This window comes from Pteropus medius, unplaced genomic scaffold, assembly GCF_902729225.1.
Source record: "Pteropus medius unplaced genomic scaffold, Ma_sr-lr_union100, whole genome shotgun sequence".
NCBI lineage: Eukaryota > Metazoa > Chordata > Mammalia > Chiroptera > Pteropodidae > Pteropus > Pteropus medius.
Genome location: NW_024343159.1, coordinates 891,390 through 901,667, shown reverse-complemented (window position 1 = coordinate 901,667; position 10,278 = coordinate 891,390). Strand labels below are relative to the sequence as shown.

At 64.5% G+C, this 10,278-nt stretch overlaps 1 protein-coding gene across 2 annotated transcripts in view; it reads right to left on the bottom strand.

The window, feature by feature from the left end:
• Nucleotides 1-914: 914 nt before the first annotated feature.
• Nucleotides 915-10,278, bottom strand: part of INSRR (insulin receptor related receptor) — a 17,527-nt gene continuing 8,163 nt past the window's right edge. The window contains exons 6-23 of one of the 2 annotated variants that reach the window (XM_039867254.1): nucleotides 10,052-10,196; nucleotides 9,197-9,411; nucleotides 8,858-8,984; nucleotides 7,317-7,555; nucleotides 6,859-7,026; nucleotides 6,565-6,760; nucleotides 6,349-6,390; nucleotides 6,060-6,280; nucleotides 5,156-5,292; nucleotides 4,909-5,071; nucleotides 4,644-4,749; nucleotides 3,904-3,956; nucleotides 3,558-3,787; nucleotides 3,021-3,131; nucleotides 2,756-2,915; nucleotides 2,342-2,471; nucleotides 2,096-2,230; nucleotides 915-1,863 (exon numbers count right to left, since the gene is read on the bottom strand). In XM_039867254.1, coding sequence (XP_039723188.1) covers nucleotides 1,635-1,863; nucleotides 2,096-2,230; nucleotides 2,342-2,471; nucleotides 2,756-2,915; nucleotides 3,021-3,131; nucleotides 3,558-3,787; nucleotides 3,904-3,956; nucleotides 4,644-4,749; nucleotides 4,909-5,071; nucleotides 5,156-5,292; nucleotides 6,060-6,280; nucleotides 6,349-6,390; nucleotides 6,565-6,760; nucleotides 6,859-7,026; nucleotides 7,317-7,555; nucleotides 8,858-8,984; nucleotides 9,197-9,411; nucleotides 10,052-10,196 — 2,807 coding nt within the window. In that variant the 3' untranslated portion in view covers nucleotides 915-1,634. The remainder of the gene's footprint in view (nucleotides 1,864-2,095; nucleotides 2,231-2,341; nucleotides 2,472-2,755; nucleotides 2,916-3,020; nucleotides 3,132-3,557; nucleotides 3,788-3,903; nucleotides 3,957-4,643; nucleotides 4,750-4,908; nucleotides 5,072-5,155; nucleotides 5,293-6,059; nucleotides 6,281-6,348; nucleotides 6,391-6,564; nucleotides 6,761-6,858; nucleotides 7,027-7,316; nucleotides 7,556-8,857; nucleotides 8,985-9,196; nucleotides 9,412-10,051; nucleotides 10,197-10,278) is intronic. The other variant, XM_039867255.1, reaches the window with a different exon arrangement.

Below are 10,278 nucleotides of genomic sequence, written 5' to 3'. Positions count from 1 at the left end.
CCTGTTCTCCCTCAGCTGCGGATCCGCCGGCAACCATTAGGGGCCACTGTTGCTTCAGCCAACAATGACAGGCCAAGCAGGGCAGGGCGCGGAGGGACAGGTGGCCCTGGCTGCCCACCCTGACCCTGTGAGCATGGTGTATGGGAGTCGTGACTGCTGGCATAGAGATGGCCCCTCACAAATTCATGCCCGCCCCACTAAGGCCCTGCCCCGAGGAGCTGTGGGGGCAGGACAGCTGCCAGAGCGAGCACATCGCCATGTGGCAGCGTGTGGCATCCTAGGAGCTATGGCCCCAAGGACCTGGATGCAGGAAATGCTGGCATGGATGCTAAAAAGCATCTTCTGCTGCCACCCCAGTCACCAAGCTCTGAGGCCATTCACCTGCAGCCATCCCCCTTCAAACGTCCTGATGGTGCGGGCTCAAGAGCCTTGACCTGAACCCCACTGTGCTCCTTCAGCCCCCAGGGCGTCTCTGGGTGGGGACATGGAGTGACTGAGGGATGCCTGACAGCCTGGCAGGCAGACTGCCTGCTGTGTGTCTCCTGCCTTGCCCGGGGGCATCCAGCATGGACTGGTGATGTCCTCAAGGCCCCTCCCCCACCCCTCAAGTCTGTCCTGAGTTACCCCAGGGCGTGTCCACCCTTGGGAATGTGAGGGGTGGCTTCGAGATGGGGCAGACGGGATGGTGAGCCTGGGAGACCACCTCCAGCTGCCTCGGCACAAATAACAGCTAGACGGTCCTGCCTCACTGCCATGGCAACCCCGCTGCTCAGCTGCTCGGATCCTGGATCCTCGGGAGGCGGTGTTTGACAGCACCGTCCCTCCCATCATTGCTCCAGGGTCACCACCTCCAGTCCCCAAGGAGGGAGGGAGGAAGTTCATCCAGTGTTAACCCCACAGAGATGGAGCGATAATGGGGTACAAACAGACTTGCATTTATTGTGGCTTCTCCAGGCTTCCCCTGAGGGTGGGGGCAGGGCAGGGGTGAGGGCAGGGAGGAAGCAAGCCTCTCAAAGCCTTGGTAATCCAGGGGTATGAGGGGGATTGAGGGGCCCAGACCGGAAGCCTGAATCACTGGAGGGACGTGGGGAGGAGAGACAGTGCCAAGCTCTGGAGTCTGGAACGGCTCAGGGGAGGAGGAGGGGAGGGCAGCCTGCAGGGCAGGCGGGGACGTGCTCCCCACCCCGGCTCCTGCTCCACCTGGTGTCCGAGGCAGAGGGGAGGAGGCGGAAGGCAGCCACAGAAAGGACAGTCACAGGAACACCCTGTTCCCGACATCCCAGACATGGACAGAGAGGGTTCCAGGCTGATTCCGGTTGCTTATCTGGCTTCAAGTGTGTCGATGGCCCCGGATGTCCACAGGAGACCTATGGGCTGAGTTCCCCAGACCTGCCTCTGGGGTACGCAGGCCCTCTCCTCCTGGTCCGAGCAGGGCCCCTCGCCCAGAGGGCCAGGATGTCCTGTCGGGGTCTAATCTGCACTTCTCCAGTGGGGACCTGCTCTGTCCTACCCCGGCCGCCCACCCTCTGAGCGAGGGGTGGAGGTGAGGGCGTCTGCACGTCTCACAGCCGCAAAGGTCAGGTCCCTTCCTCTCTGCCTGCGGGAGGCCGATCGGCCGAGGAAGGGGGTGCCCCTCAGCACCCTGGCCCCCCGTTTTGGGGGCTGCAGTCTGCGGGAGCCCCTCGTGCGGTTGGCGGGAAGTCGGGCTCCGCGTCGGCGCGGGCCCCCCGGCACTCTGGACTGTAGTAGAAGGACAGGTGGCGGAAGGAGGGCCGCAGCCCCCCCCGGATGCTGTCCAGGACGTGCGTGAAGGCTGGCCGCAGGCGCGGGCTCTGCTGCCAGCAGCGGCTCATCAGCTCCTGCCTGGTGGGGCGGGGGCCGGGTCAGAGGGGTCCGCACCCCGCCTCCTGCATCGAGAGGGTCGGCCAGTGTGAGCGGGGCCACAGGGGAGCCCGTGGGCATGGCAGTGGGGACTGAGAGCCGGCGTGTAGCTGGGGCTGGCAGAAGTGGACGTATTAGGAGGCGGGCCAGGTGCCGGGGCAGGTGTAGGCCGAGCAGAGGTGAGGGAGGGACAGGACAGACTGGGGTGACTCACAGCTGAAGGGGACAGCTCTCCAGCCCCTCGAGGACCCCGCCGTCCATGACGAACTTGAGCACCTGCTCGTTGGACAGGCCCTGATAGGGCTGCTCGGCCAGTGTCGCTATCTCCCAGAGCACGATGCCGAAGGACCTGGGGGGCGGTGGGGGGCCTGAGCCCGGTGCCCGCATGGGGGGGCGCCCAGGCCTCTCCCCAGACCCTGCACCCTCATCCCCTGAGCCCTCGGTTCCAGCTGGGCCCCACCAGACATCCGAGTGGGTGGTGAAGATGCCGTCTTTGAGGGACTCGGGGGCCATCCAGCGCACGGGCAGCAGCCCCTGCCCGCCCTTGCGGTAGTAGTCTGTCTCGTACACATCTCGAGTCATCCCGAAGTCTGGAAAGCAAGCGTGGGGGACAAGCCGTGGGGTCGCACAGCCTCCCGGCAGCTCCCGCCTCAGCCACGCCTCCCCCGCCCCGCCCCTGGATGCCTCGGCCCCGCCCCCTGGACCACAAGGGCCGAAGCCCCTCAGAGACCCTCCCCTTCAAACCCTCTGCACTTCGACCGAACTCTGAGGTCCAGGGTGAGGCTGTCAGGGACAGGGCCCTGGGCCAGGCCTGGGTCTCCCAACGCCCAGCTGAGGGGCAGTTGCTGCCCCCGCCCGTCCAACACCCCCGTACCCCCGATCTTGACGGTGAAGTCCTGGGACACCATGCAGTTTCGGGCCGCCAGGTCCCGGTGCACGAACTTGTTGGCGGCCAGGTAGGCCATGCCGTCCGCGATCTCGCCAGCCATCTGGATCATGTCTCCCAGGGCTGGCCGCGGGAGCCCTGGGTTGTTCTAGAGCCCAGGGAGGGGGCTGGTGAAGACGGGACCGGAGGCAGGACTCCTGCCCAAGCCCAAGGACGTCCCCCCACAGCTGGGCCCGGGTCTCCCGGTCCCCACCTCCGCCTCAGGCCTCAGAGATCGAAGATGGCTCTTGAGGTCCCCACGGGTCATTAGCTCCATGATGACCAGAGTTGGTTGGCCCTGAGACACCACACCCAGGAGACGTACCTGGGTCAGACAAAGAGCCTGGCTGCGGGTCCACCTGGCCAAACCTTGACCTGCCGTGACCACGACCTGACCCAGACACCAACCCTTACCCTAACTCCAGCCATGAGCACAACTCTGATCCTGACCTAACAATGACCCTCGCCCCTGACCTTAATCTTGTCTATCGTCCCCAATCTTTACGATCAGCCCCAGGCTGACCTTGATCCCAATCATGATCTGGACACTCAGCAATGACCCCCATGACTGATCTCAGCCCCAGCCATGACCCTACCATGACCCTGGTTTGACTCTAACCCCAACCATGACCTTTACCCCAGTCAGGATCCTAACAACGTTCCAACAATGACCTTGATGGTGCCCTGACCTCATCCCTGACCCTATTCCTGTCACCACAGGACCTTCACTCTAATTATGACCCTCCCTTACCACATGGTGACACTTGAATGCCTTCATGACAGAGGCTTCCTTGAGGAACTCGATGCGTTCTCGTGGGCTGGCCAGCTCATTCACTGTCTTCAGGGCCACGGGCGTGGACGCCCCTCCGGCCTCCAGGCCCTGCGCCAGCCCCTCGTACACCATGCCGAAGGAACCCTGGCCCAGTTCTCGGATTATGGAGATCTGCCCCCGGGGCACCTCCCACTCGTCCGGGACGTACACTGAAGGGGGCGGGGTCAGGAGCGGCACGCTCGGCCATGCCCCGCCCCCTGCTCCAAGGGGCTCCTCCTCCTCGGGCCCCGCTTCGCGCCGCCCGCCCACCCCCTTCCAGACCTACTTTCAGAGGCGCTGAAGTACTCCGGGTTCACAGAGGTGTACAGGGTGCTGTTTCTGCAACGGGAGGTGAGGGGTCAGGCTGGAAGGGTCCCCGGGAAGGAAGGGGCACCGTCAGAAGACAAGGAAGAGGGGCATTGCAAGAAGGGAAGTGACTGACCACACCTGGCCCCAAGCAGGGCGACCCCTGGGGAGCCCTAAGCACTCTCCAGGCGGGCCTTCGTCTTAGTCCTGGGACCCGGGCCTGATAGGCTGGGTACGGGCAGGACAGGAGACGGGCTCCTGCCTCCTCAGCTCGTCCTCAGAACCCAGCTCATCAAAGTCCTGCCCCCACTTCCGTCGTGTTCAGCCCGGGGTGGGGGTAGGGGAGGGTATGACATCAAGCAGCCCGGGACACACCCCGAGGTCTCCTGCCCTACTCTCCCCCCACCCCCGCTCTGATGGGGCCAGCCTCCTCAGTCCTCAGGCTGAGTGAGTGCGGTGACTGACCGTCCCAGTGTGCACAGACTCAGTGGCTTCCTGGGACATGGGACTTTTGCTGCTAAAATCAGGACAGCCCCAGGCAAACTGGGATGAGCTGGTCACCCTACCCGAAGGCATGTCTTCCCCCATGCCGTCCCCAGGGGCAAGTCACTCTCCTAAGGAAGTCCCTTCTGCCATCTCACCTGCCACCTCTGATGGCACCGACCTCGCGCTGAGGCTCAGGGAGGGGAGGGGGCGGGAACCGGTGGGACCCACCCTCACCTCTTCTTGTTGTAGAAGAAACCGAGGGCCGCAAGAATGATGAGCAGCAGGAGCCCCGCGGGGGTGGCGGCGAGAAGGACGTGCAGGCCCCCGGAGTCTTCCTCCTCTGGCGGTCAGCAGGCAGGGGCGACGGACGTAGGGGCAAAGACGGAGACGTCAGAGGGCAGAGGGCAGAGGACACTTCTCCTTCCACAGTGGGTGGTGTGGCTGGGGGTCTGGGCGGGGCTGTTGGGAGGCACCTTTTGGGGCCAGAGGCTGTGCATACCGGGGCCGGGGATGTAGAAAGCCACGCCCTCTGTCCAGGAGCCGTTGCCCGCCAGCGAGGTTGCCCGCACCCTGGCCGAGTAGTTCCCAGGGGGCAGCAGGGCCAGGTGGACACCCCCAAACTTGGCATATCGCAGGCGGGACACACACAGCACTGTGGCCTCCTGAGGGCGACACAGAACAGCTGGCCGGGAGGAGGATGCAGGCGCCGACTGGGGCTGGGCCAGGGGGTCTCCCAGGGTACCTACCTCCCCCAGGCGGCGATACTTGATTTCATACTTGAGGATGAGGCCATTGGGGTCCGACGGCTCAAGCCAGCGCAGGAGGACACTGCTTTTGCTGGCCGCCTCCCAGGCCACCTTCCCTGGGATACCATCAGCCTCTCCTGTGGGAGAGGGCATCAGGCAGCTCAGCCACAGGCACAGCCACATGCCGCAAAATGGCAATCTGTCAACGATGGACCACATACACCGGTGGTCCCATAAGATTATAATGGAGCTGGAAAATTCCCATCACCTAGTGAGACCCTAACGTCATAGCACAACGCACAGCCCACGTGGTGCGGCGATGCAGGTATAAAAAGCCGGCACCGCCAGGCGTGGCGTAGAGCGCGGGCAGGTGGTGCGTCCCCGGTGCTCGGTAATGATAATGAACTGTGTCGCCCGCTCCCGTATTTACTCTCCTTTCTGTCGTCGCTGTAGAGCGCTCTTTCTACTTATAAAAAAATATTTGCTGGAAACAGCACGCTGCGTTCCATCAGCAGCCTCTGCACCCCGTGCTCGCCCGTCTCGATGGCATCATTTGCTTGTTTGACGCAGCCGGGAGCAGGGGGCTGGACCTGACCGCCTAGGTGAGCCGTGGGCTGCGCCATCCGCGCCGCGTGAGTGCGCTGTGGTGTTCGCACCACGATGCGTTTCTCAGAACGCATGCCCGCAGGTAAGCAGCAAGTGACGATTTCCTCTCACCTTCCTGTTCAAACCCAAGGAGGCTAAGCTGGGGTGGGGCGGGGATTGAAGAATTCTGGACTTCAGGCACGGGGAGGGGCGAACAAAGCCAGGCCCTGGGAGTCAGCGGAGGTCAGCCTCGCGAGCGGCGCACTGGTCGGACGGGGTCCTTGGCGGCGGCGGTGGCGTGGGGTGGGGACTCGCTTACTGTGGGGCATGGTGCGCGCAAACACGAAGGTGGCGGCGCTGCAGCCCACGGCGTGCGCCGCGTGGTTGCACGCGTGGATGTCGATCCGGTACTCGGTGAAATGGCGCAGGCCGCTCAACACCGCTCGCTCTCGGGGCACTTTGTCCTCCTGGATCTCGAAATCGGAGCTGTTTCCCTCAGGTCGGAGGGCGTCTGCGGCGCGCCGGTGCCTCCCGGAGTCCCTGGGGAGGGCGGGAGTCAGGGCCCTGCCCCAGCCACACCCCTCAGCCGTGGCCCCGCCCCCGCTCACCTTTGCGCGCTCTTATTGATGGACGTCACCTTCCAAGGGGATCTGGGGAGACCAGGGAGGGCCCTGTCACGCCCACGGGAACCGCCCCATCTACGGCAGCGCTCCGCCTCCAGACCCGCCCGCAGCCCGCGCCCTCGCAGGCCCCGCCCGCCAGGCCCGCCTGGCCCCGGCCCCGGCCCGGGCCCCGGCCCCGGCCCCCGCCCCGGCCGACCGCACTTGGGGATGGTGATGGCGTTGTGCAGGAAGTTTTCAAACTTCTTCTGGAACGAGGCCTCTTGCGCCTCCAGCGGTGGCAGGACCTGCCCCGGAGGCGGGTGCTGGCAAGGGCAGCAGCCGGGCTCCACCTGCGCCTCGAGCTCGCCGTCTTCGCGGTCGAAGCGGGGGTCGTTGCTGCTGGTGGGCAGCCGCAGGCCTGGCGCGGCGGCGGCGGCGGGGAGGGGAGCAGTTAGACCCGCAGCGCCCGCGCCCCGGCGCCCGCCCCCTCGGCCCGCGCCTCATTCCTGCGCGCACCGCGGTGGCAGTAGTCATTGATGTAGAGGTCGCCGTCCTCTGCCAGACGCTGCCACAGCACCAGGTAGTAGGTGAGGTTCCCGTTGCGTTGCGTCGGCGGCTTCCAGCGCACCAGCAGGTGGGAGGAGGACGGGGACGTGGAGACGACATCCTGCGGCACCGTGGGCGCTGGGGGTGTGAGTGGGGTGCACCTGAGGGGCTGCGGGGCCCCTTTCCAAATACTGTGTGGTCATGGGCCCCTCTGTGGGGCCCAGCCCCCATTCGTCCCAAGGAATAGGTGACTCTCAACCTCCTCTTCCTAGAACTCAGGGTTTTGTCCTTCCCTCGTCCCCCAAAGGCCCTTAAATTGGCGGGTGTGCCCTCTGCACAGCCCCTCACAGCCTCCCTAGGACCCAGGCAGGCGCCTCCATCTTTTCCAGGACCCAAACATCTGGCGTCCACTCGCGCCAGAGGCCCACCTGCAGGCAGGGTCCGGAGGTAGACGATGGGGCTCTGGGCTCCTTGGTGGGGGCTGTCCTCAGCAGTAGTCAGCGTGATGGCCCGCACGAACACCGCGTACTGTGTCCAGGGCTTGAGCGGGGCCAGGGTCACCCCAGGCTCCTGGTTGCGACTCAGGGGCAGCTCCACATCCAGCAGGTTCCAGCTCTGGGTCCCACAGGCGTCTGGGCCTATGTGCTCCGTGGCGTTCTGGAACGGGCTGAACACCCCATCCCGGCGCTGAGGAGCGGTTCAGCCCCGCCCCGTCTCTAGCAGCCCCCTCCTCTCTGAGTCGTCCAGACGGTCACCGTCACACTCCTTCCTGCACATGTGAAGGCATCCGGAAGGAGTGTGGGTCCCCCTTTTGGGCCTGATGCGCCCCCTGAGCGCTTCTGCTCCGAGCTGGAACTGAGCCAGGGCCCACAGTACACGTCTCAGAGGGGGGGCAACCACAGCCACACTGCCAGGCGGCGGTGGCAGGGGAGCTGCCTGATTCTCGGCCCTTTGAGGCAGCTGTGTACAGCTGGGCAGGCTGTGAGCTGCACACGCCAGGCGCGTGCTGTTTACCCTGCAGTCCTGTGAGCGCTGCTCAGAGTACGGTCTAGACCGGGAGACCCAGCCTTACCTGGGAGCTTGTTAGACATGCAGCTGCACGGGCCCCACCTGGGGCTGACGAATCAGTATGTGGGGTGGGGCCCAGGAATCTGTATTTAACAAGCTCTCTGGCTCCCCATGCTAGAGACCTTCACCTACCCCTGCAGCCTGGAAGAGGCCTGCCCTCCCTCCCCCCAGGCCAGGCCCCGTGCCAGTAAGCAGCCAAGACCTCTCAGCTTCACAGGAAATGCTTCCAGGCCAGGTGGCTCCCATCATCCCGCATCCACGGGGAGGCCGAGTCCTCCTCGCTCCGCCCTGCCCACTCCACCTCCCTCCCCTGAGGATTTCTATGTTCGATTCCTAGCCATGCTTTTGGAGAAGTCCTTCCTGTGGGCTAAGCACTGTCGCTCCTGTTTTGGTCAGTACACTCTCAAAGAAAAGAGCAGCCTGTCCTTTGCTGTCCCCCGCTTCCGCCCATCCTCCAGCTTTAATGAAATGCTGGCCAAACTGCACATAAAACTGGCTAAATTAGTGGGCACTGCCCAGACCGCTGCCGGGGCAGGAGCATGTGGTCAGTGCAGAACATTAGCATACGGAACGGAAGCTTAATTATCCGAGCCTTCCCAGCGGGGCTCCCCTCCCAGCTCTCAGAGTCCCGACTCCCCTCTCCGTTTCACTGGGTGAGGCAAAAACGAGTCACGGGGGAATGAAAGCGAGGGGAGAGAGCCGGACGCGGGCCCCACAAGGGCGTGTGACTTGGCGGGCCCCGGCTTCCTGGCTCTCCACAGCCCCGCGGGGCTCTGCCGTCACCTGCCTCGGGTCGTGATGGCCCCGCCCCGGCCTGGCCCCGCCCCGTTCTGGATGGGCCTGGTCCGGCCCCGCCCCCCGCCGAGCACCGCTCGGGTCTGGCCGGGCCCGGGGGACTCACGACTCCTTGTAGTACACGATGAAGCTGAGCAGGTCTCGAGCCTCCAGCGGCTCGTAGCGCTCCCAGCGCAGCAAGATGCGGTCGGCCTCGGTCACGTTGGACACGAAGCGCAGGGTGCGCGTCTGGCCTGGGTGGGGCGAGGGGCGAACACCTGCTCTCCACCCGCTCGAGCCCCTGCTTCCAGTCCCCCACCCTGACCTCGCCGCATCCCATCTCCAGCGCTGCCTCCGAGGAGAAATCATCATGCTGTCCCCTTCGAGCGCCCCCTCCCACCCAGATGCGCGTCTGGGCGTTTCTTGGTGTCGCGTGCACGCCCCTGGGGCGGGGGCGGGGTCTCACAGGCGGCGCGGTCTCCGTTGGTGCGGGGGTTGATCTCCGCTTTGTTTTGCCGCCCCCGCGTGCCGGTCACTTCCTCCAAATGGTAAATGTGCTCCAGGCAGAGGCGAGGGTTGAAGGCGAAGTAGATCTTGCCCACGGGGATGGTGAGCCCCGCGGCCACCCAGGACCCCAGCTGCTGTAGGTTCTGGTTGTCCAGCACATACAGAGTGTAGTTCCTGGGGGACGGAGGGACGGACCTTGCTTAGCACAGGACACGGGGGCAGGGGAGGGAAGGAGGGGCATGGGTCCCTCCTGCAAAGGCTGTGCTGGGGTCGCAGGGGTGGGGGGGGCGCTCAGCAGCCCACTCACGCCGGTGCACGCTGGGTACTCAGACACACTCGCCTGCGCGTGCCACTGGCCACGAGTCACTCACACTCTCCGCTCATTGCCCCATCAGTGAAATGGGGTCGACAGTTTCTCTGCCTCTCTCCTTCCCTCATCTCTCATTGGGCTGAGGAGAGTGCCCAGTGTGGGGCTATGCCTGTCCTGCTGGCGCTGGGCACCCCCCGGGGTACATGGCAATGTGCCAGGACACAGGAGCGATCGCCTGGCTGGATGGTACTTTAAAACGTTCGCTTTATTTTGAGAAATCCCGGCTACATTGAGGGTAGGCCTGGGTTTGCAGGTGCTGGGAGCGGGCGTCAAACCCAGGCAAGTCTCGCGTTGCCGCTGACATGATAATCACGGCCCACGCGTAAAGAGGGATACCTAACGACGGTTTGTACAGTACACACTGGGTTCCAGGCACTGTTTGGGAATGTTGGGGAGAAGATGCGACAGAGGCAGCTGGTCAGAGCCCTGTTCCCGACACCTTACCCATCCACCATGGCATCTCCCCGGATGAGTTTTAAGTTCTTGAAAAAGCCCAGGGACACGAGGGCAAAGGAGTGCTTGATTTTGAGGAAGCCGGTGATGGTCTCTACCAGCCCCAGGCTGTGTTGCAGCTCCTGCTCCAGGTTGTCTGGGGATGAGGAAGACAGGGCTGGAGCAGAGGCAGGGAAAGGGGTGGGTCCGCGGGGAGGGGGTGTGAGGGTGGGAGAGGG